This window comes from Guyanagaster necrorhizus (genome assembly GCF_019112545.1).
Source record: "Guyanagaster necrorhizus MCA 3950 unplaced genomic scaffold BT62scaffold_29, whole genome shotgun sequence".
Classification (NCBI taxonomy): domain Eukaryota; kingdom Fungi; phylum Basidiomycota; class Agaricomycetes; order Agaricales; family Physalacriaceae; genus Guyanagaster; species Guyanagaster necrorhizus.
The window spans coordinates 205906-231479 of record NW_025064908.1 but is presented as its reverse complement, the minus strand read 5'-3'; the positions used below and the strand labels follow the sequence as shown (position 1 = coordinate 231479).

At 47.9% G+C, this 25574-nt stretch overlaps 12 protein-coding genes and 1 non-coding gene across 13 annotated transcripts; 7 read left to right on the top strand and 6 right to left on the bottom strand.

Annotated features, from left to right (window-relative positions):
* Window positions 1-1893: 1893 nt before the first annotated feature.
* Window positions 1894-2210, top strand: BT62DRAFT_905954 (uncharacterized protein; the record flags this gene model as incomplete). Its single annotated transcript, XM_043183618.1, has 2 exons — window positions 1894-2030; window positions 2090-2210. The coding sequence occupies 2 exons, from the start codon at window positions 1894-1896 to the stop codon at window positions 2208-2210; spliced, it is 258 nt and encodes an 85-aa protein (XP_043035937.1).
* Window positions 2211-4034: 1824 nt separating this feature from the next.
* On the top strand, window positions 4035-7168 carry BT62DRAFT_996599 (uncharacterized protein; the record flags this gene model as incomplete). The annotated part of the gene is made up of 14 exons (XM_043190595.1): window positions 4035-4150; window positions 4246-4258; window positions 4347-4475; window positions 4743-4869; window positions 4924-4933; window positions 4966-5019; window positions 5054-5065; window positions 5100-5189; window positions 5251-5338; window positions 5535-5545; window positions 5931-6094; window positions 6231-6279; window positions 6407-6458; window positions 6533-7168. The coding sequence occupies 14 exons, from the start codon at window positions 4035-4037 to the stop codon at window positions 7166-7168; spliced, it is 1551 nt and encodes a 516-aa protein (XP_043035936.1).
* Window positions 5111-5192, top strand: BT62DRAFT_t152. Its single transcript has one exon. It is a non-coding gene; the product is annotated as a tRNA-Arg (tRNA).
* A 305-nt stretch (window positions 7169-7473) lies between the features above and the next one.
* BT62DRAFT_1010383 (uncharacterized protein) lies at window positions 7474-8195 on the bottom strand (the record flags this gene model as incomplete). The annotated part of the gene is made up of 3 exons (XM_043177648.1): window positions 7474-7641; window positions 7674-7737; window positions 7795-8195. 3 exons carry the CDS (start codon window positions 8193-8195, stop codon window positions 7474-7476), a joined length of 633 nt encoding a protein of 210 aa, XP_043035935.1.
* A 122-nt stretch (window positions 8196-8317) lies between these two features.
* BT62DRAFT_1010382 (uncharacterized protein) lies at window positions 8318-8589 on the bottom strand (the record flags this gene model as incomplete). The annotated part of the gene is made up of 2 exons (XM_043177647.1): window positions 8318-8445; window positions 8493-8589. 2 exons carry the CDS (start codon window positions 8587-8589, stop codon window positions 8318-8320), a joined length of 225 nt encoding a protein of 74 aa, XP_043035934.1.
* A 183-nt stretch (window positions 8590-8772) lies between these two features.
* Window positions 8773-9121, bottom strand: BT62DRAFT_1010381 (uncharacterized protein; the record flags this gene model as incomplete). The annotated part of the gene is made up of 2 exons (XM_043177646.1): window positions 8773-8881; window positions 8943-9121. The coding sequence occupies 2 exons, from the start codon at window positions 9119-9121 to the stop codon at window positions 8773-8775; spliced, it is 288 nt and encodes a 95-aa protein (XP_043035933.1).
* Window positions 9122-9725: 604 nt separating this feature from the next.
* On the top strand, window positions 9726-11002 carry BT62DRAFT_935990 (uncharacterized protein). The gene is made up of 3 exons (XM_043187046.1): window positions 9726-10064; window positions 10122-10196; window positions 10244-11002. The coding sequence occupies exons 1-3, from the start codon at window positions 9813-9815 to the stop codon at window positions 10664-10666; spliced, it is 750 nt and encodes a 249-aa protein (XP_043035932.1). The 5' UTR covers window positions 9726-9812; the 3' UTR covers window positions 10667-11002.
* Window positions 11003-12647: 1645 nt separating this feature from the next.
* Window positions 12648-13749, top strand: BT62DRAFT_996597 (uncharacterized protein). Its single transcript, XM_043190594.1, has 5 exons — window positions 12648-12858; window positions 12909-12937; window positions 12994-13058; window positions 13110-13146; window positions 13197-13749. Exons 1-5 carry the CDS (start codon window positions 12723-12725, stop codon window positions 13683-13685), a joined length of 756 nt encoding a protein of 251 aa, XP_043035931.1. The 5' UTR covers window positions 12648-12722; the 3' UTR covers window positions 13686-13749.
* A 156-nt stretch (window positions 13750-13905) lies between these two features.
* Window positions 13906-14229, bottom strand: BT62DRAFT_1010379 (uncharacterized protein; the record flags this gene model as incomplete). Its single annotated transcript, XM_043177645.1, has 1 exon — window positions 13906-14229. One exon carries the CDS (start codon window positions 14227-14229, stop codon window positions 13906-13908), a length of 324 nt encoding a protein of 107 aa, XP_043035930.1.
* A 2359-nt stretch (window positions 14230-16588) lies between these two features.
* On the top strand, window positions 16589-17038 carry BT62DRAFT_1079287 (uncharacterized protein; the record flags this gene model as incomplete). The annotated part of the gene is made up of 3 exons (XM_043179473.1): window positions 16589-16736; window positions 16794-16948; window positions 17003-17038. The coding sequence occupies 3 exons, from the start codon at window positions 16589-16591 to the stop codon at window positions 17036-17038; spliced, it is 339 nt and encodes a 112-aa protein (XP_043035929.1).
* A 944-nt stretch (window positions 17039-17982) lies between these two features.
* BT62DRAFT_922615 (uncharacterized protein) lies at window positions 17983-19121 on the bottom strand (the record flags this gene model as incomplete). Its single annotated transcript, XM_043184417.1, has 4 exons — window positions 17983-18726; window positions 18783-18860; window positions 18976-19011; window positions 19092-19121. The coding sequence occupies 4 exons, from the start codon at window positions 19119-19121 to the stop codon at window positions 17983-17985; spliced, it is 888 nt and encodes a 295-aa protein (XP_043035928.1).
* Window positions 19122-20470: 1349 nt separating this feature from the next.
* Window positions 20471-21133, top strand: BT62DRAFT_381902 (uncharacterized protein). The gene is made up of 4 exons (XM_043180717.1): window positions 20471-20510; window positions 20562-20815; window positions 20873-20929; window positions 20993-21133. Exons 2-4 carry the CDS (start codon window positions 20616-20618, stop codon window positions 21021-21023), a joined length of 288 nt encoding a protein of 95 aa, XP_043035927.1. The 5' UTR covers window positions 20471-20510; window positions 20562-20615; the 3' UTR covers window positions 21024-21133.
* Window positions 21134-21788: 655 nt separating this feature from the next.
* BT62DRAFT_1079284 (uncharacterized protein) lies at window positions 21789-23333 on the bottom strand (the record flags this gene model as incomplete). The annotated part of the gene is made up of 4 exons (XM_043179472.1): window positions 21789-22610; window positions 22962-22980; window positions 23010-23141; window positions 23200-23333. 4 exons carry the CDS (start codon window positions 23331-23333, stop codon window positions 21789-21791), a joined length of 1107 nt encoding a protein of 368 aa, XP_043035926.1.
* Window positions 23334-25574: the final 2241 nt, after the last annotated feature.

Genomic DNA, 25574 nt, shown 5'->3' with positions numbered 1-25574 from the left:
AAGATGATACTTTGGATCTTACTATTCGACATCGCCGAGCTTCCTGATTACCTAGTAGTGCCTGACATCGACGTTTCCTACCTTGGGCTGGCGCGATACCTGTCCCATTAATTCCTTCCCTCTTTTTTAGTGAATGTTCTCTTCGGGCGGCTCAAGATCTGGCTTTCGAGTTTTCCTGTGGGGATAAAAGCAGACCTAGAATGAAGCACCAGGGGAGGGGACTCAAAGAACCTCTAAACGTGACTATAGCTCTTACGTGCCCGAAGGGGGTTCCTTCGGGGTCGGTGTGGAGAAATTGGGATGCCCATCAAGATCAGATTGGCACGATAGATCACTAACCGGCTTTCTACCATCGATATCCTGAATTCGAATGGTGGAGTCCAAGTGTGGTACGTGAAATGACTATTACGTTGTGCTTAATTGAACAGTTCAGGCAAAGAACACAATGCATATATGTATTTCCCTTGAAGAGCCGACATCCTGATTCTTGACCTTGACGCTCTGATCGTTGCGGTTAGGACCAAGAAAAGGTTTTTTTAACTTTCTGGAAGATCTTTTAACGAAGCAAGACAAGGCACCATTTCTGGTGCGCCTTACCCTCTGTTCGGGGGGATCTTGATGGTACGATATATCATCTCCAATGACGCCTACCGCATCTCAGACATGCTCTACTGTCGCCTTGGTGGCCATCTGTTCCCCCCCAAAAAAAAAATACAAGGTCGCAGAGGGAAATGATGAGTCGCTGACTTGCCGCCGCCGACCATTGCTGTTTACCGTCATTGGTTCTTGATCAGTGGGTACATTGAATTATCTTCGGACCACGTGGCAGTGCCTATCTTGAGGCTGTCAACAGAAGCAGGGTAGTAGCCTCTCCCGTCTTTTCAATATTATGTCTAAATACGACTCGAGCCATACGTAGGCCCTCGTTGCTTCGCTTTTTTTCTCTCCTTCTTACCACCACCTTCTCCTCTCGAGCACATTTTCCGCCCAATGGCGCTACACACGACTCTCCCGCTGACCACTGTCAGCTCATACTCACGGCGCCCAGAAAGCAGGTCTATCTCTCCTCTGTGCGTTTTTCGCGGCGACGGATCATCCCCGTGGCTTCCACCACCGGCAAATATCGCACAGGGAGGCTACAGGCCCCGCTGCGATATAGAGCCTTTTCAAATGCAAGACAGGTCTGCAGGCGTTGCCTTCGCCGACCGAACCGCGTATGCCGACGCACCGTCTCCACCAAGGGTGAATTTTCAATCCAATATGAGTCCATTTACGCGGAGACCTTTGCAGCAGACGACAGTAAGTTCCCAGATCTCTTGTAGTCAACTTTTCCCCCTAATATTTGCGTAGCAGTCCCCCTTTTACACTCAAATCCCCTTGACTGCAACAGCCGTGGCAGGATTCGCTAGCATTTCATCGCGTACTGAATACCCCATGGGCGGAGATTACTTTTACGTTTCTCATCCTGACGACAGCGAAGGAAGATCGTCGTGGCAGAACCATAATATCTTACCGGAACCGACCCTGCTCGATGAGCACCCTTCTTATGAGGTATCGGATATACTTGGTCTTGCGGATCCAACTGTCGGGTCGTCCCAAGTAAGTAGCGATTCTTCTTTTGCACCTCTTCAAGCTGACATGAATTAGTACATCAACTCTCCCCAGCAGCACCAGCTCCATACGGTTCCGAATCATCTGCACTTTAACTACACCGATTCCTTCTCTGAAACGATCGCCTCACCTGTCCCGTCTTTTCCTCCGCCCATGCACGGTTTTTTCAATACCGACGCGCAGAATATCGCAAGCTCGTCGTACTCTGGTCAAGTCGAACAGATGTCTGGTCCCCTCGGATTGTCGCCCAACACGAACGGTGACTCTCCGTCCCCTTCAGCGATGATTCTCGGCCGGAGGGGAAGCACCGGCAGTTGTGGTTCGCCGAATAAGTCCAGCAACCTTGCCTGTTTCTTTTGCAGAGGGCGCAAGATCGCCTGCGGGAAGCCTATCGAGGGCAGTGCGGATATGACGTGCAAGTAGGTGTCGAGTATGCTACGCCTTATTCCAGTATTTACTGATTGACATTTTTTTCTAGTCAGTGCGCTAGAAGACGGTTCAAGTGCGAGTACCCTGCGGAGTCGAGACGCGGGCAGCACAAGCGTTCACCGAGGAAGCGTGCACCGAATTTGGGGCATGAGGTGAATTTTGCTATGTAAAACGTCTACACTGTGGAGTCTTCAGCTTCGGTTTGGACTGTTGTACTTTCTTTCTCTTGGACCACATTCCGCCGGTGACCTGACCCGAGACTGTATTTACGTGAATTTTCCCTGTTCTCACTTGCTAATAGTTTCCATCGCCATTGCACAGTTTTTCTTGTACGATGAATACTCTTTCGACTGTACGATAGATTTCCTCTAGCCTACAATAATCTGTGTATTCATTCAAGTCACGTGTAGGTAGTAATATCTGTGCCATTCATCATTCACGTATGTCTATCTTTCGTTCTTTGTAGCTGATTGACGTAGAAAGCTCTTTGCCGTATACAAGGATGCCACTTCGCTCCATACCACTTCACCCTTTCTCGAGGGCACTGAACGGCACCGAAAATATTTACGAGGGCTACAACAATCCTGACTGGCCGGCTGGACGATGATCACCGGATCGTCGAATTCTCAACACCTTTTAGATTTAGAAGACACGGCGACCTGAAAGCGTCAGGCACACCGGATGTTGATGCTTCTGACAGGTGGAGGGTTCTAATAGGGTTCCTTAGCAATTGATTGGTACTCCTTTCCCACGTTGGTGGTGAGTACGAATCGAAGATGTCCAGTTAACTCTGCACCCGGCTACATAACGGGCCCTGCTCATTGCCTGAAGCTGTTGTTATTTCACCCTTGGGACGCCGGTCAGAGCGAAAAAAAACTTCTTCAGGTGGTATCGAGACGGTTCCATTCAAATTTGATAGACGAATAACGGACTGATATTGATAGTACTGTAGTCGAAAAGCTTGAACTCATAGAAGAGATATAATTGTATCAATAAATGACACTAGAATCCACGTGTCGGGTTTTTGGGATAAGAAAGCGGGTGTCGGCGTCTGCTTCAAAAAGGCAAGTAGATGTCGAAGAGGTGGGTTCGCTACGTTACCTTCGTGTTCAACGGCAGATCTTCTCTTTGATTACGGAAGATAATCCGCGTCGGAAAATTCGCTTAAACGGACGTTGGACATCGATGCTTGTTTGTTTCCCCCCTCCCCTGCCGCTGAATTTCAGTGATATTAAGTTAGATTACCTCTCAGCTGGATCCACTTGTCTTTGGAGTGTCGGTAGGATTTTGAAGAAAATTTTTCCTTCGGTCGCGGACTGGGTCTACTCCAGAGATCGTATAAAAGGAGGAAGGCGCAGGCATTTGGACGATTCAATACCTGAAAGAAATAGTACCTTCGTTTAAGGCTTATATACTTGGTCATCTCTATAAACGTACCCAAAATTGACCCCGTTTTTGCCGTCTCACATTCAGAAGTACATTTCATGCTTTGCCAGTAGGCGTTACAACGCGGCTTCGTTTCCTAGTTCCAACTTAGTTCTAGCATTATCGCAAGTTGACGTTGGATTCATGGCTCAGCAGTCTATGCCCTGGCTGCCTCATGTAAACAAACCAGAGATATTGTCCAAAACTTCAAGCTCAAGCTTAAGAGTCAAATATCGCAGCCGAAATGTTGGTTATTGAATGTCAACATTCAGAGACTGGCAGCAAAGCATGGGAATAACCGAGAAGCTAAGTCTTAGCTACCTCAGTAATGCAGACACTGAAAGGAAATCTTAGAAATCTGGACAAAAGGAGCGATCCACAGCCGCTGTTCAGCGGGTCTGGCATAAACTACAATTTCCAATACTACTGCCGCTGAGCTGGCACGAATCAAGACTCTTACATCTCCTGGTGCCTGCCCTATACCAAAGGCCTTCAGTGTAAACCTCGAGTAACTCCGGTGTCGCTTTTAAACATCTCGTACCTAAGTCTGACTTTCTACCCTTTCCTAAATGTGTCGTTCTGCACAAATATCGGCTCCAAATTTCTCCGGGGCTATACTCACGACCTTCACGGCTATACTCGGTGTAATGTGTCTTCAGACATGTAACAGTTCATTTTCTATCCGGTAAGAATTTCCTTAGGTCTACTAACTATGATGATTATAATGAAGATGATCCTTCTGTTTCCATTCTTTGTAGTGCAAAAAAGATGATATTACAGGTCGTCATTATCCGTATGCGCTTACCTGAGGATATACTGCATAGTTACAAACACATAGAGCTCTTCATTCCTTTGGATTTACTGAACGTATGTGTATACAGAGCACCGAGTTGCCTCTCATATTGTTCGCCGCCCAAGGCCCTGCCACTTCTCATTTTGAGCGCCGCCAGGGCACTTTTCAATTACTGGATATCGAAACTCATTCGTATCTCAATAGAATGTATATGATGGTACGCTCGACGGCGTAGAGTTGATCGTAGGCATTCATTCATACAAGGACATTTGACGAATTCTAGCTGTCACTGTCACTCACAGTACGCACGACTCTGATCATGGTGGCAATGAGTTGTAAGTGTCGAGGGAAATGCCATAGTCCTGAACGCAGATACTGGCAATTCTATCCTTAAGGTTTTGCCTATAACCTAATGCCAGTTTCTGGCCATGGCCTGTATTATAATTAATGATCCTCAACAGAAACAGTAATACATTTCATTCAGAGGTTAACTTTCTCACATGCTTGGGATCCTCAAAAAACGCTTACTGTGAACAGTGAGAATCGAAATGGGCAACAAGGTGGTGGGGAAGAACAATGTAACAGGATGTCCCTGCGACCTGAAACGAGTAGTCAGTGGAGGGTATGCTTTTGTTCAGATATTTTCATAACTAATATTCTTATAGTTCTGGCCATGTAAGTGTTTAATCCTTCTCCAAATTCCTCAGGCTCCAAAAATTTAAATACTCCATGCTAGCAAGCTCGAATAATGCTATTATCTGGTGTGTGTCTATGGTTGCTTGTGCGTGTATTCAGGCGTAAGGTAAGGTGAATAAAGATTAGTTCTAATATGTCATTATAGAACCTTCATGGGCCGTCGTAGCGCAATGGTAGCGCGTCGCTTTCCTATGGTATTTGGAGGCGAAGGTTGCGAGTTCGATCCTCGTCGTCGGTACGCCGTGCCAGTTTTGATCTTTTTCTTTTTTCTAACTTAAAGCTGTTGAACTTTGAAGTTTATGGTTGCGCACGAAAACCCCAGAGGAAGCAGGGGGTAAATTCTGCTTTTTACCGACTCCTCCCCGAGAGGGGTGGGGTGATTTGGTACATCCTTTATCACGTGCATTATCACATGACTTGCGCGCGGCAATTACAGTCTTTTTTCCGGAGTGTTTATCTTCGCGTTTTCAAACATTTTGTCAATCTCATAAACTGTAATGTACCTACACGCATTGAATATATTTGTGAATACAAGAAGAACTAGCTATTGTAGTATTGAACTATCGCGCTGAATTGCCAGTCCCATGATTGGTAAGTTACCTCGACAAAAATCCCGCCAGAGAGGGGAAGTCAGTTACCAGTAACTCACCGGTCAGAAACCCTGGTGTAGCAAAACCTAGGGTTTCGTGCGCAACCCTCCTAAAGTTTGAACTTTGCATTCTGAAGCAAAGCATGTGCATCGGCGCTATAGATGAGGATTTAATCTCACTATCTTGTGTCTGTGCAGACCTTAGTTGATAACAGCAAGTCACTCCGATTTTAGGCCCGTGTGCGATTACATTCTTCCCGTTGTGGAAACTTGCTTTCAAGATTTCGAATCGCTGATGAAATTCTAATAGATCTCTGGACCCAAGATTTCACACAATACTTGATCTCTGCAGAAAGACATTATGTTGATTTGTTTGCAATTTTTTAGTTTCTGTGATCACCAGATTCTCCGAGAAGGATGCCTGAACCACCGCACAGTTAACTCGTTATTCGAGTTGAGTGGACAATGGCTATTTGCCCTGCTTTGGTCCTATGTTGCTTTGACTCCGGATTTTTTTTCTGCACGCGCGCACTGCACAAATTGGTTTTTCGGTTAGTCATACATTCTTTGTTCACTCAAAATCTGGATGACAATTATCCCCTATGTCCATATGGGCCGAAGCCACTCACAGGGTCCAAGCAAAGTCGTCACAATGTCTTAGTTACTTGTGGTTATTTGTCCCTGAAGACAAAAGCAACCCCTTGTCAGGCTTTGACCCGCCGGTATACGCACCTATGTCCGTAAAAGTAAAGATCCCATTCCCCAAATACCCGGGTCTCGCCAGCCGTTATAAAGAACGCCATTTAAGCGTCGTTGCCCTCATCGCCTGCTGCCTTGGTAGCTTATATTGTTCTTTTCACCAGTTCTCAGTCCTCCCCGTTGCCGGTAGTAATGGAATCAGGTCCGAGAGACGACGTGAGTGTCATGATGATCCACACTAGTGGCACTATTTTCGATTGTTGTATCACTAATTCAATTGTTTTATCCAGGCGCTTCAATGCAACTTCTGTCATGAAAACCACGTCCGCACCGATGACCAGAATATTCACGAACAAACACAATGTAGCGACGGTGACGTAGCGGAAAAATCTATTGTCAGAGACCATGAAGCCGATCCTCCCATCGATGCCACCCAGAACATTTTCTCCTGTCTAGATGACGACACAGTCAGTCAGCCATCTACGGACTCTTTTGACGTCCGTTCCCCAACCTGGGACTCTTCGCTAGACAAACTTCTCCAGTCGGATATTTGGGATGATTACGATCCGGATCATTATACTTATGACCCGCTGTACTACACCAAACAGATCCCAGAACCTGAGGCTAGCCTCTCTGACTATCAGATGACATTGTCGCCCACTTGGATTACTCCAGCCTTGATAAGTGCACCGCTGGACTTCAATTTCGATCCCGCGCATTGGTGGGGCATTGACAGCGGAGAGGATCCTTCATCTTCAGATGCGAACGCCGGCACCAGTGAATCCCATTCGTCTTCTACTGTGCCCGCGGCATTGTCGCTTTCTTCTTCTACTTTGGATCTCGATGACCCAGAGACATCAACTTCGTCTTCCTCATTCGTCCTTGGGCTCAATGATTTCGATATGAGGGGAATTTATGTTCCCTAGAATTCTTTTTTGTCAGCACATCGAATTCCCATAATTTCTGTGTCGTCATCACTTGTATACTTTATTAATGCCCCCACACACGTACTTCGTTTTTATTCACTCTGCCTATGGTATAGCTTTCCACGACACACAGTCAAAGTAAGACTTCAAGGTTGTGGCTTGATACGCTGACAGGTCTGTTACACGATCCAAGAATCCAGCCCTGGTTCAAAATCCTTATTTTTTCTCTGATAAATAATTCTTGACAGCTGTACACAGACGGCGCTCATCAACAACGCTGCCCCATTTGTATAATGCCCCGCCAGCTATTCCGGTGCTTCGCTAGGTATGTATATAAGGATTCCTGCCAAGGGTAAGTATACACGCAAGGGAGGCCTCATGGGAAACAACGTATCAATTATCTGCCCACCGTCATAAACACCGTACAGAACGAAATAGCCAACATCGTTGCATTTGTATCCCTTAGACTTCCCCTAAATCACGCCATTAGCGGTGGATAAGATACGACCCAGAACACAATCCATAAGGAGAACATCGTATAGTGCACTTTGAACCACCGCGGCGGTAGGCTACCTGAAATTACCGATAGCTTAGCTTTAGTCGAAGACCCAGAGATCGGGACTTACCCTGTGCAATGAACGTCATACCCACCAAAGCCATTGATACCATTCCACACATTGATCACACTCGGTACCTGTCCACAATCCATGGCATTATGACAGTAGTGTCTGCAAACGGCGGTACAATGAAGCGCTGCCCTCCCCGACCTTCGTATCTCAGCCCGTTGACAATCCTTGGTGCAAATAGTCCTATGCTGGAAGTCGGCACCATCATCAGGACGGTCATGAGAAAGGACAAATAAGCCTCTCAGCATAGATATAGCGCCGTCCCAAGTTACCCTGGCATGTCCCACAGAGTTGGACGACTCCTTTTTCATTCGGCGGATGGCTAGAGCATGAGAGACAAACACCCTGCATTCTCCGGGTAGGAAGGCAGTACGAGATTTACCATCATTGCGAAGAAGCATGGTTGATGCACCTTCAATGATGAATAACCATTGTCACCCTTCCAGATCTCGAGTGCCATCTGGAAGCCTTACTCCGTATGTGAGGGCTCCGCCGAATGCGGATTCAAGCGGTGTGGTTGCGGTTATGATCGAAACTCGAAGAGCACAGTCTCGAAGGCGATACCGGCTGTGGGAAGGGTAGTGGCAATCTGAAGAGGAAACGGGCGACGGAGGGACGGCTGTACAATGTAAATCATTCCAGAAACGGGACCTAGGACCAGTATGAGTGATATTTTGCGAGAGAAGTACACGACATACCTACTTCAAATGCACCCTGTAGGATACGCAGAATAAACAGTGTAATGTAGTCCGGGGAGGCATCCATGATCACAACGCTTGCGCCGCACCCGAGCATGATAAACACAAGCCAACGTGGGGCGGCGAATTGCCGGAGCCATATGGTTTGAGGGAATTTGGAACAGCATAATGAGAGGATGCAAGCCGCTATCTCAGAGACATTCCTAGTCATTTAGATACAGTACTTGGATTATAGAATGTCTCTTATCGGCGGTGAGGATTCTGGCCCTTCCCTGGAAAGTTACGTCAAAAAATCGCTAACACGAGAGATGTAAGGGTGAATGTGTACAGTATTATCGCTAGCGACATACGAAACTGGCATTATTCGAAGGGCGAGTCGTCTGAGTAACCTAGTACAAAGCGGAGTCATCATTCAGTCTAGATTTGCAGCTGGAAATATGTAAATGGCACCTCCTCTCTGCGGCAACATTTATGGCATCGTCTTCTTTCATGGAAATTTCAGCTTCGCCATCCCGCTTGTCAGAAGCTACAGCCGGAATAGTGGACGGAGCACGAGTGCCACTAGACGAAAAAAGGCAGGATTCCATAGTGAGCGTAAATGGGGAAAAGCGAGCTCGTCGTGAAAACATCGGTTGGTCTTTATACCCCATGGAATCTTTGCTTGCAGCTAAACATTGACATGGATAGTCGGAGGATCGAAGGATTTTCGAATTATGACCCAAGTGACGATAAATTTCTGTAAACTCAATCTGGCTACTTCACCCCGCAGATGCTAATTGCTAAATGTCTGTGTGACTTCAAGTTTTTGATCACAAGCTTCGGTTCGCATTTCCGGGGAAAGACAAGTATAAAATCGATTTAGCGGATCTACGGATACAAATCTGAATACGGTGCTGAGGGACTTCATCAAAGGAATATAAATTTAGGTCCTGAATAAGTGCTGTATGTCACTTCGGCGAAAGATCGTGAGCATATCACGGGTAGTGATAGCGGCTTCATGTCCTGTGTCGAACGCCATTGACAAGTATTGCCGGACGGCATATACTTGTAACAATCAGAAAATCGACGTCGTTGTCGTCTACACTTTGAAGCAGTGCGATAGAGACAACGCGCCTGGCATTTTAGTTTCTGCTCCAATAATCTCTATTCCATCCTCTCCCCAACCATGGCCCGAATCCCGGAAGTCACAGCTGATAGTCACGTGTACAGGGTTCAACATCATCAAGTTGCGTTGATACGAGCAAGAATAGCTGTGTTTACTCCTTCCACAGGACAAGCTGTCCCTGGCCTCTCCGCCAGGCCCTCACGTCGTCCAACATTATGGTTAACCTCGAAAAAGTCTGCCATGACCCGGAGGACATAAGGCCCTCCGCGCTGGCTTTTATCGCTCACGGCGGATTGGGTGGAACAATGGATTCTCCGGTTACAGCCGCCCTTGCTGAAACTCTCCAATTATCATTGGGGGCCCGAGTGGTTAGATGGAATGCGCGTGGGATAGGTCAGAGTAGCGGAAGGTCCGAATGGTCTAGTCGGCCGGCGTGGGTAGGCGAGGATAATTGCTCGGATTACAAGGTGTGCCGTTACCTACAATCATCTCCTATACCAGTTAGCGACGTAGATATGTAACAGGACATTTTCCGGGAAGAAATCGTACGATTCCTGGACGACTTCCCTTCTGCCTGTGACTGTAATCTGATCGTTTGCGTGAGCGGCCTTTCTTCTCGTGTCGTATTTTCTAATTGTTGGGTAAGGGATACTCCTGTGGAGCTATCTATGCCACCACCATTCGTATGCCAAATGACCTCGCAGATCGATGTTCAAAGATATTCAACCCTATCCGATACATCCTAATATCTTACCCAATCGCTGTTTCTCCCGTTCTCGGTCTCTTCAGGACGGGGTGGTACTTCCGTGCACTAGAAGGTCTCATTGGAGGCTCCTGGGAAGACTGTCGACACGAAGCACATGCGGATGTGCTCATCCTGATGGGCAAAAAAGAGCTCGGAGGGAAGTTATCGCCAGTGCGGATTTCGTATAATATATGGATGAAAGTACTGAATAGCAAGAGGCGCTCAGAACAGGGAAGGTTTAAGGCTATTGTCGTTGATGGGGCAAATCATGTTTGGAAGGATAAGCTGGAGAACCTCCAGGAGGAGGTGTATAAATGGCTATGATATTGGGTCCACATTTAATGAGCTGCAGAGACTTGGTTCAAGGGTGCAGACTTCTGGGGAAGCTGGGTTTCCCTTGGAAAGGAGGAACTTACGAAATGACAAGGGATTCCGTGGAGGCTCCGAATTACAATGAAATCGAGAAGTAGATGAAACTTTGCATCGGAGGAGATGATCGACGGAAGTAGTATCTTCTACTCCTAGCACATATTATTCTTGCCTTACAGGAGACTTCGGGTAGCGCGATGGCTGGAAAGACGAAGAGGGAAGTTGCGAAAGTATGAGTATGACCACCCGCGGATCACCGTTATATGTATGACGAAAAAAATGAACTAGCACTGTTCGATGATGTTCTGACACCCTGGCAAATAGGCACGGGGAAAACGCGCCATGATACGTACAGTTCCTGGGAAGACCGTCCATTTCTATACCATTTATCCCGAGAATACAGACGATTTTACGACTGCGGGCGGACTGGGCGGCCACAAGACGAAGTCGGAGCTTCTGGCACGTCGAATCGGAATAAGCACACGTTTTCGTTAGCAAATTTGTTTCGGTCATGTAAAGCAGGTGATAAAAAACCCACAGAGTAGGAACATTATCAATGTTCTAATTTACTACCGAGGTGATAGCCTCGCGAAGCCCATAGAAGATAGATTTTGACTCTTGAGAGTAGAGTCAGGCTCAGGGACTTCGGCCCGGACATTCCAGATGGCCAACTGGCTCTGTCAAGTTTCTCTTTTTTTTCACGATCCAGGTTAGCTGCCTCCCGTCAGGTTTAAAGGCATACCCGTCACGAACCAGACAGTCCTAAGTGTTTCATCGACCCCAGTACGCTGTCATTTCCGTTATATCGGGCCCCGGTCCTCAACACATCCCTTCAGTGACTCTGAACTCTTAATTTAGGTACGGTGAGAGTCTTGGACTCTCGGTGCCTTCTGACAGAATCTTTCTGATCACAACAGATATAGTCGGATGCCAACTAAATTGAATTCCTTTTTAAAAATTTCGCAGTGGGATCCTACGAGTTTTCCAATGAACATCTTTCTCCTGTCCGGTGGGTTCCATCAATCGGTACCCTGACTTCTTGGTTTCTTGATTCTAGGAATACAACCCTCAAGATGAAAAAAAGAACGCATCAGGAGTGCACCCCTCTACGCATGGTGCTCTCATGACTAAGAGTGCAATGCATCACCACACTTGGAAGGCCGAGCGGAGCGCCCAGCTCCGCTGTTATAGTGAGGCAAGGACAATTCCATTTGTTCGTTTAGCCTTCCGCCGATAAATCAATAAGCAACTGACAAATTTCCAGCTCAGGAGTGGAAGTATATGAGAGTCTTCAAATAGCCGTCTCTGGAGCACCCCGTTTACGGAAGCTTCGTCATATCACGTTGTCGGCAGGACAATTCTGCGGTTCCTTCCCACTGGTTTGAGGTTCTCAACCTTCTTGTTCTTAGCTGTCAATCATCTCTGGGAACTGCGGAATTACGTCTTCATCTCAAAGGCACTGGCGGCAAAGGCCATTGGCTTTCGGGTACTGTTTCTCTGCGCTACCCACGGCATATCGCCGTATGTTTTCCTTGAGGTTGCCTACTGTATCGACTTAAGTATCAACGACGCGATGTGCCGACGGCTAATTCAAACGGCCCAGAGTTCATCGGACCTTATGCGCTCATTATCCCCTTGGATGGGTATTAAGATGGGAACAGTTATACCATCATGAAGCGGCGGCTATTTAATTGAAATTTCCCCTGTAATTAAATAACCAATTCATTCAGTGATCAGATTTTCATTATTTCCATGATAGATAACTTCTGCGGCTCGCAGGTTTCGTCAGCGTTACCTTTCAACGCCCAGTCCGGAACCGAGGAATGAATTTCGCCGATGAGCACATCGTATAGGGTACGAAATCAGGGGTATCTCTATGTCTAGTGACTTTCGTGTTCGAAGCTATCCGGCGATTCAATGCAAATCTTGATCCTAGATCGATGACTCCTTGGTCGCCGGACTTGAATTCCCTTAACTTCTGCTCCTGCTTTTCCATATTTTCCTTCCAACCATGTACCAGTTTCCAGTCAGTGACCGAAAGCGACTTCACAAAGGAAATACACCGACTCTACCGCAGACAAACTACTGCCAGCTTTGTTCGGCCAAGTTCACTAGGCCCACCCACTTGAGGCGTCATATTCGTTCTCGTAAGCGGCATCTCACCTCCTTGCGATGTAGACTCATCTCATCTCGACAGATACCAACGAACGTAGTCACCAATGCGATGTAGGCGAAGCCACCTAGACGATTCTTCGTCGTACAGACGCTCATCATCATTGCAGTTGTGTGGTGCTCAATTTACCAGAAGAGATGTTCTCTCGCGACACAAGAAATCCTGTAGAGATCGGTGAGTATTGTTTTTCAAGCCAACTACGCGGACGCTGACTTCAGGCGGAAGTATGACATCCAGTCGTTCGAGACAGAAGTCTTGTCAGGTATGTCACCGATTTAGTACCCGCTCTTCCGCAGGTTGACGGTGCCATAGGCATGTGCCGCCGCCAAAGTTAAATGTGATCTCCAGTACCCATGCTCGAGATGTGCTTCACGCCAAGGACCATGCATCTTCCTTAATGATCCTACCGTTTCCCGAGAGAAAAGGCGTGATGCCAAGGAGCATCGTATGAACTCCAGTGCGGACTGCCGTCAAAGCTCAGCCGAGACTGTTTCCGATTCTTGCCTTTCTTCAACTCCCTCCTCCTCGGCCTCAGACGACACTTTGTCGCCTACATTTCGCACCTCGCCAACCATTCCTGACACCAAGAACCCTGGTTGCGGGGAAGTGGTCTGGAAAATATTTTACGCCGATTCGCACCCTTATTGTTCATCCTCGACCTCCAACCAAAAGTACATGGATTTTTCGTGGTTGGGCTCAGACGATGGGTCCGGAGATGACGATAGTTATTACACTTCCGTCCTGCATTCCGCCCTGGTTCCTCATTGTGTATCGACTAACACCTATCCCCCGCTTCCATAGTTAGATGCTACACGCGTTAGTATGTATGATATCGTTGGCGCGGCGACGACCTTGTAAATAAACCATAAATCATTTTGTGCACATTTCAGTTCTTTCTTCAGTTACTAAGAATACCGAAGGTCCTTCCAGATGGCAGGTAACAGGTATATAGGTAGCTATATCGTCTTTCATGCGGTATCCTTCCCCAGTAAGATAGCTCAATACTGGCGACAAAATATTCCTAAATCTTGTTACAGTCTAGTTTCACAAGGGCGTTCGTCTTCGATAAATTGAATGCGAAAGTGTCCCAGACAGCGGTCGACATACGTCGAGAACAGATGTTTACAGAATTAGAATGATGGAACATGTGTCGATCGTAGTCACCTCCAGGTGTTGTGCCCCGCCTTTGGCGGAAAAACACCAAAATGATCTTGCAAGATTCTGGATTTTCCAGATCTTGCTCCGTGTGACGAGCACGGGCCTGGTACCAGATTACCAAATTGCAACTCGGGACGACCGAGCTTCCTATACATATTGTGCGTCGTTGATCGCCGTTAATTTCCATAGTCCAGTCTTTTTGTTGACTGGACCAGCTGGTTGGACGTCGCCATCAACAAGGCGGTCAGACGGACGAAAGCTTAGTAGTGGGTTCACTTTGGGCCAATCTATACAGTATTCAAAGGAGGGGATGTGAATGCATCGCGCTTTCTTCCATGAAAGATGCAATGTATGCGATCTTCGTGTTACCGTGCGACCGTCCTAAGACCGACACGTTCTTGAACGCTAGATTCTTTCACCGAGATGTCGTAAGGGATCCAGCCGCTCTTCAGTGCACTCGGAACTTCCAGTTACCATCGATTCTTGAAACAGCAGTCCAAGAATCAAGATTCCTACTACTGTAGACTCCCTTTGACGTTTCTTCACTGAAACCGTCGATCGTGAGTTACCTGGATAGCGCGAACCAAGGATTAAGAAGCGCGCAGTCCTGGAAGTATCGCTGTCAGAAGAGCCGGTACCGGAAAGCCTGACCAACGGTTTTGATGCCAACAGTTGACCTTTCGAGATCTATTCACACGATATAGGCACTTGAGAATGAGATGTTATATATATGAGTACTCCAACTTTCACGGGTTCTAAAAGACATACATGCGGATAAGAGGTGGTTGCGTCGTTGTCTGTTCTACAGAACTCGAAAGGTCCGGTAGAACCTAGGACGTTAACGTAGTGCAAATCTTCCTCTTATCAAGCATCCCGCATCTATAGTCAATCGGCTGGCTATCGACGACAAGTACAGAATAGTGGGGTAGTATTCATATATTATGCGACGTACCACAAGAGATAATCTACATTTTGCAGAGACTGCCTTGTAGTAATCGGAAAAGCAAGGGAAAGAGCCTAGAGGATCGCTTCCGGCAAAGTTCGGGTCTTTGCGGCGGAAGTCGCAGCACTGCCAAGAGTGCTTCTCTTGTTCCCAAGTGAGTGTGCTGAGCCTTTTGTGCCAGATGATCGTTATTTTTTGTTACCCCGTCGGCCCTCATAGTTTTTTTACAGTTTCGAAGTACGTCTATGACTGGATCTTTGACATGGACCACCCTACTGAATTATTTCTGGAACAGTATTGTACAGGCCAGTAAACCCGGGGTGCATCTGGGCTTCAGCGGCAACGGTACCCGACACGGACATCACCTAGCCAGCGCCGGCGAAGCAGAGATGTCTGTCAAAATTGAGCACACAACTGATTTACGGAAGAGAAATATATGTGTAACCGTTTCCCGTAGTAAATACAAGAGCTAAACACGCTACGTGCTAAGGATGTGGAGTTAGTAGTGCACATTTAATTGTCCGACTTCGCTATAGTGTTGTGCCGATATGTCAAACCCATAAGTCGGCACAGGGTAGGGCTATTTCTGGCCTGACTATTTCTCAGGGCCATGTCCAATATTCTCTCTTCTTCACTGGTGAGAATAGAGTCATTCATCATTCAGATTATAGATGTGTCTAGGTTTCTATGCTCTGTAAGCGAAGAAATGTCGTTATAGGTTCAGGACCATCTCAATTGACTCAGGATCCGGTTCTCAGGACTGGAGAATTGATTATATACTTCATCAATATTGCGAGATGCATTCAAGGGGTACCTGGATTGCAGACCGGTACCCACAGGTGATAGGTACGTTGGTCCCCAAGGGCTGCTAAATTTTTTCTATAGCACATAGTTTTGCCCTGTAGCTGGGTACATTTCAATATTTCTATACAAAATATGTGTCCTTTGTGTATCTGACCCATCTGGAAAGTCTTAGGTGAGTTCCTGAGCCCAAATAACGTGACAAGCGGCTTGAAACAGTTCGCATGGTTCACATACTGGGATAGAACTGGGGCCATTGTTAACAGGCATTTCGACTACACAAAAGATTCCGGCCTGCTCTTCGATTTTTAAAAACGATTTTCCCAGTTATCGCCGAGCCAACGGGGGAACGACACCAGCGTCTCTCCTATCCCAGACGACGACGACGACGCCATTGCTGCTTGAGCAAAATTTGGCCTGTATGTCACGGATATGTGGCATGGCGATGCACGACATGAGGAGAAGAGGAAGATAAAAATAAAGGACCAGAAGCTTCTCCGTATGGAGGTGACCCTCGAAGGCGTCGTTCGCAGGTTCGTGATGTGCTCCAAAATTCGACGAAGACTCGTTGTCACCACTCGGACGATCGACACGTCGGTCTCTCGCTCTCGATTTCGATAGTCCTGATCTTCATGACCCTGAGACGCCGCGCGGGGGGCTGCTGTTCATGAAGGACTATTAGCGTGCGGACTCCTCCACGACTGCCAAAGAATCCGACATCTATCATCTTTTCGCCAAGCACCGAGTCCCCCATGTAGCTGAGATGGAGACTGGTGGAGACATCCCTGATATGGTCACGATTATGCAGGGATATGGACCAGTGTCAGAAGAGCTCTACTGTCCCCTGAAGCTGCAGGCACTCCGGATCTTCTTGAAGACCATCAGGAGAGATCTAACAACATTCTGCAATGTTAAGGACCTAGTGACGTGTATTGCAGATGCCATCGAAGGTGCGCCGTACCATATCATATTTGCTTCATAATGTCCGACCATTTATTTCGACCCAGCTCACCAGCCAGCTTTCGACAGCGCCCACATTCTGCACTGTCATATTCGTGCCGGACTCATCATGATCACCCTAAATCATGGAGGATTTCTCATTAAATCAGATGAGTGCATTATTCTTACGGACCGAAGCGGTGACGACCATTCACACAGAACCGTAGGTTTTTCATAAAATTCCGCCAGCTTGTTTCCTTATATCATATATATCTAGGGCGTCGGGAAATTCATGACTGTTGACGACCCATAATCCGCCTCCTTCACGTCGTCCTCCGACATACCGAACATTCACATTCACCGACTGAACTCCACCACGACTTGAGAATGTGGCTTGAGCGCTCTATAACCGACGTCGAGGGTACATCTGGCGGTTCTGGGAAGATCCACGTGTTGAACCGTTATTCTGCGAGGCCTTGCTTTGCCATCCAGCATCTCAACGAGTTGTTGCGCAAATTGCCCGACGTTTTCGTTATCCGATATCAGTCAAAACGTACCACAGAGGAAATTCAAACACATGAAACATGGACGATTTCGTATTCTGATCGCACTACAGAACTCCCGGCCACCTCGTACTTCACGAAAATGGGAAAACTTGAAAACCCTACCTGGCTTGTCGAGACTTTGCATGTGCATGCGGAGAAGATGAGTGTCCGGCGAAAGGGCAGCTGTGACTGGCGCTACAATGCATGTTACAGCGGGGACGGCTGTTGGAAAGGCTGCAAATACCATTCGGCGGCGATGGCCGGTCTTGATAAAAAGTGGTGGAAAGGCGTGGGCGCTGAGATCCATCGATGAAGTTATGGAGGAACAGCAGCAGACTTATTATGACGATCCGCTTCAATGTTGGATGCCCCGTCCGGTTTCATCGCGTTCAATGTCGTACACTGCGGTCACATCTACCTTCCCAACCATGCTACCCGTATATTGTAGTGCAGACCTAATCAAATTCTGTCTTTTACCTTCTCTTCTCCTCGAAGCTCTGAATTCCCTTGTTAACGTGGGGATAATTGGATCATTATTCTTGTACACTCTATCGGTTCTAAATATTCTATGACCATTGTAGAGACAGAAGCTGGGGATAATAATAAGTATACTATTGTTTTTTAACGCGAGGTGTATGATTTACATGGCTGCAGGGGACAATAAGAAAGGCGAGACAAAAATGTCCAGTACAAGGGGAGACAAATAAACGCGTCAAGTTAAAGTCGTGTCGAATAAAGTTTGTTCGAGAAATTTCTCGGTGTCGATGTAGAGCGATGAAAAAAGCTGCTCGAACGGTGGAAGAGAGAAATCTTCCATTGACGATCGAAAGGGCAAGGAAGATGCGTCATTCAATGGGAATGCAATGAAGGAATAGAGGGCAAGTGCATTGAAGTCCACTGTACTTGACCCGGTGGATAACCCGTCGAAACTAGCTGTGTAGGATTGATCGAAATCCAGGTAAAAGGGAGGCGAAAGTAGCCGAGGTTCGATCACGACGGAGGATGTCGAAGAGATGGAAGACTCGGAGCTGAGATCTGATGATGCAGGCGATGCCGCACGAAGAAAGAAATCAGGCAGTGGTGATTCCGTCATGCCACCGCTGAAATCCATGGATAGTGAGTTGTCGGTCACACTGGAGTCAGAGGGTGAGGAGACCATTTCAGGGAAATTCAAGTCACATCCTTGTGGGGAGGCGATTGGTGGGGGAATTGGTGTGTCCTCTGGGAGCCATGCCTCAATGTCAGATTTGGAGGACACCATTGAGAATGTGATGAATCCTTCAAGCGGGACGCCGGCATTGACACCGGGGTGAAGCTGTTTCCCGGGAAATGTTTTGTGGACGAAATTCGGATCGAGAAACAGTTCGCAATCCTTTCTGTGGCGATGCCGGCCAGAAGCACTGGGTGAAGCGAAGTTACATCCCGGGGCACCACATTTGTACGGCTTTCGCCCGTGCTGGGGTGGCAATAAAGTAAGGAGACGAACGGGGGAAGAGTTCATAGGAGACTCACTGTTTTGAGCAGACGTGGGCGTTGAGGTTGGGTTTTTGCCACATGCGCATGGGACAGTATTTGCATTTGTGCATGCGACTGAGAAACGGAGGGTAAGCAAAAGGTTGGAATGAGAGATAAATCAGATCTACATCTCGGCGTCAGGGAGGTGTGTCTTGGAATGTCGGCTAAGGCCAGTCACATCGGAGTATACCTTGAAGCAAACTTGGCATTGGGTCGGGGTGCGTTTCTGGATAAAAGAGAAGATTACATCAGCATTGGGACAATGGGGTGCCACTCGTGTCTGATATAAAGGGAAGAAATGCTCACGGTAGGTTCCTTGCAGGCAATGCGAGGCATTTTGTTTAGAACAAGGCAATACAGGCGAGGAGGGACTTGCAGAGGGCAAAGGGCAGCAGGCAGCGGGGGATGGCAAAACACCCTGGAATGCCCTGCCTTATATTGGTTTTCTAAGGAGGTGAATTGGTTGTCGGTATATTTACTTTTATGGACAGAGTTGCTGTTTGGGTGTATGGGAGGGACAATGCCTGACAGGATATAACTTTTATGGCTATTAGTCAGGTATCAATCATTGGAATAGCTGTTTTGAGTAATCATGAGGCAATGCTTTGACCATCCAAGTGGCAAGAAGTGGCAACCGGGGGAGAGAGGTGGCGACAAGAGACCATAACACCCAATTTTTTTCAGGAATAATTCGAGTTGGAAAAATGAGTCATCGGGGCCCCAGAGTATAACTGTTATCGTATTTTTTCTTTCCGTAGCCCATGACAGAGCTAGTCATTAGTACATGTAGCTTCTCAAGAACAGCAAAAATTTGACAAGGAAGACCACCGGCCGAGACAAGATATACAGCGATGTGTTCCCTGCATTTTTTTTTTTCAAATCTAACTGTTATATGACTTTCAAACCCGATATTCCAGTGAAATCAAGCGCTAATTACCGGAAATATTGCCAGCCAAAATTCGTCCAAGCATGATCTTTGCGATACTCAGAGGCCGGAAACTCCATTTCAAACTTTCGTTCCCTTAGACGTAGATACATATAACGCAGAGCTTTCCTCACCAATCATTGGTGAAAATATTGCTCAAGATTACCTGCACATTGGTTGAAGAATAAAAATATCTGCCGGCTGATGAGTCAGCGCGCACTGTCTGATCGGATTCGGGTCTTCGGGATGTCACCCGCGACAGTAGTCCACAATTTCTTCTCTTAACCACCATCATCCACGGTATTCATAATACCGCTATTAGACATCGTCAGTTATGAGTCTTGCTATAGCACGTAGAAACATTGGAGGCCCAAGTTGGTATGCTTATCTTCATGTCTATAAGCCAGTTCCTTATGCTCTTTTCCCCTAACGCAGATGTGCTGATGCTGGAAGGTCATTACTTGGCGTGAGGAATGTGTAGACGAAACGGGGAGGCGCAATCGCGTCCGCGTACATATTTTCTACACTATTGTCAACTCGTGCGTCCTACTGCTTCCGCGAAACTGTCTGTTTCGAACTGGCGACGTTGGACCCGAAAGCGAGTCTTATGGCATGACACAAGTCACTGCGAAGTCCATCGAGAGAAGCCTGTGTCAATGGTATAGCGTTGTAGAAGAACTCGTGCGATATGATTCAACGGTTCAAGAAAAGCAGCGGTGGTGGAGTGGCACGTGCGAGTGAGAGTCGACATAGTGATTTGGTCTCGGTGAAGAAGTTGCTGAACGGAACAGACGACGAAGGTCCGTCGTACTGTGTATTTCACGTGTTTCTTTGGCTGACTATGGGGACAGGTCGTCGTACCTGAAGGCACCTACGACTTCACACGCGCAGTACAATCGTCAGCAATGATCGTCATCAGGAGGGGTTGCTATTTGACCTGTAGCCGCCTCGTGGAGCGTTCTATAACTCTGTCTGGAGAAATGCTGTCGTTTAGTCAGGAACAGGGGCGTCACCAGATTCGCATTCTGGGCATGGACGGAGGCCATCAGGGCTGCCGAAAATATACGGGAGGAGGGTTTTACAAGCGACACTCGTTATACAAGAGGTGCATCGTGTACTATATCCAGCCGACGTGTTACTCACATAAAGTGTTTCGCTACAGTCAACGCGCTCTGGCTGCATTCCGCTGTCAGACAGACTCGAACACGGCTACTGTACGGTAGGTAGATATATCCTAATTACTGAAAGTTGTCTCCTAATGCAGATTCTTATGTTGCCTCAGCCATTTGTCGATGCGGATTGCTGCTTGTTAAAATGACAATCAACGGACATCTCTCTCATCATCACCGACACCTAGTCATCTTTTTATCACAGAATCCATCCAGAGGAAGATCCAGCCGTCCCAATTTCGAGGTTCCAGAGTCGCTCTCATGGCGAGGTATGTTATATTCTTCGCTGCCCCAGTCACTGCTGATTCTTTCTGCAGGTCCCTCGCGACGGGTCCCTAGGAGCGAGGTTGATCCCGAGTGTATTGGTGCCTTAATGGATCGACGTAGAATGTCCCAGCGAAGCAGAGGAAGATGAAGAACAGTTCATTCGCTGCTTATAGTCGGATCTTGTGCCTCCTTCTCCACTCTCATGCAACCGCTTCAACGACAGACATATCGAGCTTGCATGCCGCGTCATCGCTTACCATTGTGGAGCTTTTGGTGAATCCAAGTCAAACCAGAGTCACCAAGTAGTCAACGTGCTGGTAGCGACTAACTTGGAGAAACTCCATAGAATTCAAAAATTGTGCCTTGTATTTCCAGTGCCGATTCTGGTACGGGGTTTGATCGTCGTCATTCGTGCAGAGTATCTTCGGTATGTTGATACCGTTTATTGAAGCTGAGTGGCTGACTGATTGTTGATTGTTAGCTTGCTCAGCTTGACCTCTCAAAGCTTTGCTTCCTTCCTCCGCACGAGTCGCATCCGCCATCATCGTTCATCATCAGTTGCTCGGTACAGACAACAAAGGACTATTATAATCGGACTACAACCTATGAATGCGATGCAAAAACTCGGTCATAGTCAATCTACTATAGGCGAAACGAAGCCAAACCAGTATCACTTCGTCGACGCATACCACCATTCTGTTGGCCAGGTCCACCACGTCCATTCTGAGGTGTGCCGCTATTCTGTGGCTCTCCCTGACCAATTGGCGGGCCACCCTGAGGCTGTTGGCCACCGAAGTTGCCGTTACCTCCACGAAAACCATTCTGACCGCCGTGTCCTTGTTGTGGGCCGCCCCGATCTCCTTGACCACTATTCTGGGGTCCCGATGGTCCGTTTTGAGGGCCCTGTTCGGGCTGTCCTGGATTGTTGCCACCACCCTGACCCCCGTTCATCCCCGGAGGTCCGTTCTGGCTGGGTTGCTGGCTGTTATTCAATGGTCCTTGTCCTGGACCACTGGATCCTTGTCCGTTTCCTCTTGGTGGATCGCCTCCCTGGACATCTCCTTGACGAGCGCCCAACGAAGTTTGGGTCTTGATTGAGCTGAGAATAGTCTGTAAAGGGTAATTCTTGCTTACCGCTGGGAGAGCATATGTGGAGAGCGCCATGGTGAGGACGATGTGTGCTGCGTAGATGCGCATGATGAATGGGGAATAGGATGTGGAAAGAGAGAGACGGAGAGTTGAATCTGTAATGGACCGGCCAATACAGAGGATAAAGCACGAGGCTTGACGAAGAATCGGAGTTTCTTTTCCTGGCTTTTTATACCTGGGCTGGTACATGTCAATGTTGAGTTGATGTGTCGTGGGTTCAGCGGCCCTTTTACGAAGGCCGAGGATCAGTCCGCAGTACGTTGTCACCTTGGAGAGGGTGTTTTGGCATCGGTGTTGAAACAAGTAGTGGTACAGCTATCGTGGTATCGATAGTGAGTGTATTGCTTACCGTCGTCCAATGTCGTGAGCTGCAATGTCTTCGAGTTCTTTTCTGGATGTTAATTTAACGTCTATGGGCGTAGTAGCGAACAGACTGGGAAATCTCTGCATCCTTAATAAGCATGTAGAAGATCAGATTATTACACTAGATTACAGTGGTAAATTATTTGTCGTTGCTGTGATAGTCCTCTCTGATTGACAGTAGGTACAGGCACCATTGTAACAGATGGATCTTTGCAACATCTGATGTGCACATCTGTCGTCCGACTGCGGAAGTCGGTGTATCAAGAATGATGCATTTCGCGCGCTAATCTTTACACCACCCACCGCGAATAAGGGAGACAAGCTGGAATCCGTCAGTGCCAAATAAACCACAAGTGAGACGATGGGATAGGTCTGCGGTCCAGCCTGCCTGTGGCCTTCTCGACGGTCTCCTTTGCAGAAATATCGGCGATGTCCAATTGAACATATCTAACATCAAGACCGTGCTCTTCCTTGAGTTTAGACCTAAGATCGCAGTCATCATCAGCATAACTGGGTCCCACCGTCACAGCTAAAAATCCACTCACTGCGCCTGTTTTCCAAGCTGCTTGATTCCCCGATGACAGGTAAATTGTACAACCCTTCTGTTCCAGGAGCGTCACAAGATCGTATCCAATGCAAGTCTTCGAGCCTGTGACGAAGATAACGCGCTTGCATTGCAGATTGCTTCGAAGCCGTTTGCGGCACCTAGTCTTATTACAGAAAAAGGTATCGCATGTTATACCGTACTATGCCGTATACGAAAAGAGGATAGAAATGGCGTAATTTCGAGGATGATTAAACTCCACACTTGCGCAGCGCCAAAATTGGTACTGAAGCAATCACGTGGATGCCAAAGAAATCGGCAGCGAACGGCCCAACCCCCGAGGCTGTGGTCACTGGCCCTCCCCGCGCGCCTTCACGCGCCCGCGTCTTTCTTCCAATGTCATCCTTCTCTCCTGTAGGAAGATGCCCAAGATTATTCGACATCTCCGTTAGTCCAGCCAGTGAACCCAGGTGTAGGACAGGACTGTGGGCTAGGACCCAGGAAATGGCGCTGGCGGGTCCGAGGAGGCCGAGAGCGACTATCTACATCGAAATTTTTATGACGACATCATGACGGCGTTGATATTATACGCATCGTGCATCCCGACAGTTATAAAAGGCGCGCACTTCTCGACGATGCCCCAAACCTTTCTTTCTTCCCCAACCCCATCACGCCCTTTCCCTTTCCCTTTACCACCTCCGACCCCACCGACATATCCGGCCTTTGAATCCTTTTGCCTCCAGCGTTGTTGTATGTACTGCTGGCCGTTTGCTTAGTGCTTCCCACACATCGACCTGTCGTGCTTTCTGGGTCGTCAGTCATCCTTGGTTGGTTCTTTGCAGCGCTTCTATGTCACGCTGTCGCGCTTGTTCTGTCCTTATCAGTACTTCCCACGCACACGTAGAGAACGCGCATATAAGCTGACCTTACCTGGCACTCTTCGATCTACCTAATCGTGCACTAGACGCTGGTTGTGCATTGCCCGCTTTGATGACGGTATCTCTGTACAACCATGTCCATCGATACTCTGGGCTTCCGTGACGAGTTCGAGAGACTTTCCCAGACATAAGTCCGGACCTTGCGGTATACTCGTAATTCATTTGCGGGAGAAGACATCTCTCTTCTCCCCAAATTGCCACTGGTTCGTGCTTCGTTATATCATCTCGACTGTTCTGAAGATCTTCCACTATTTCTATAGTCGGTGTATCAGCGTATTCCGGCACTTATTCCGAGAATATTGCTTCACCTGACAAACCCTGGTCTCTTTCTTGCCGCGTTCAAGTTCCCTCAGTGTCGTTCGGCAGTGGAGTGTATGGATAAGCTACCATTGAAATGCATTTCTATGAAAGGCAACACTCTCGTAAGATGTCAGCATGTGTTCTCCGTTCAAAACCAAAGCTGACCGCAGATAAATTCCAAGCGTCTCCGACATGACGACCCGGGTACTACGAATTTCAAATCTCAAAGGGGCGCCTCCGATGAACCACCATGGCCCTACAAGCGTACATCCTGTGATCACGTTCAAATGTCGCGGAGGACGAAACCGCCACCAGGGTCTCCGCTGGATTCTATTATCCCGAGGATACGATCCTATGACCCTTCCTTCCACGGGTATGTATAAAGCGATAAAGCGACGTGTTCTGGTCACCTTATCACCTGCTGTTCATGTTATCTCCTAGCGCGCCCACCTGGTACGCTCACCAGTGACCACTTCCGCCTCGCATGACCGGCCTGATGACCTTGATCGCTTAATCATTGATGTACATGCCGTCGACCGTCATTGTCTTCCTTTGTTCGCTCTCCGTTGTTGGCCGCTCTTCGCATCTTCGGATTACCACCTCACCGAGACGGCTCGCTTTCATCCATCATCGATAACCCACCACCATTTGAACTTCCGCCGACCCGATGACCCTACGATCAGGATCGAGGACGCGGAGAGTTAATACCCCAAGACTCGGCTCGTGATCCCCCTGCTTGCATATAAAATAGTCGACGCGTGCCCGAACAATCTGTCCTTTCTTTCCCAAGTTTGTTTCTCGCACAGCATCCACTGAACATGTGCGTGGCGCTCAGGCTTAGCCCTGCCTATATACCCGACTATTCCTTTTTCGGCGGTCTCGCTGCATATCCTCTTCTCCCACCCCGCTGGACAGAATTACATCTCTTTCCGGTATCACTCTGGTCCGTGTGTGACCGCGACCCGATGACCTTTAGGGTATAAGAACACGATTGTGCAGTAATTCTGGGTTCTCCTTTCCCTCCGTATCGATATCCACTCTCTTGCGTAGTGTCCATCTCTCTCTCCTTCCCCTTCCCCCCCCCCCCCCCCCCCCCCCCCCCCGCCGTATTTACGCATCTTCATCCTGAGTGCC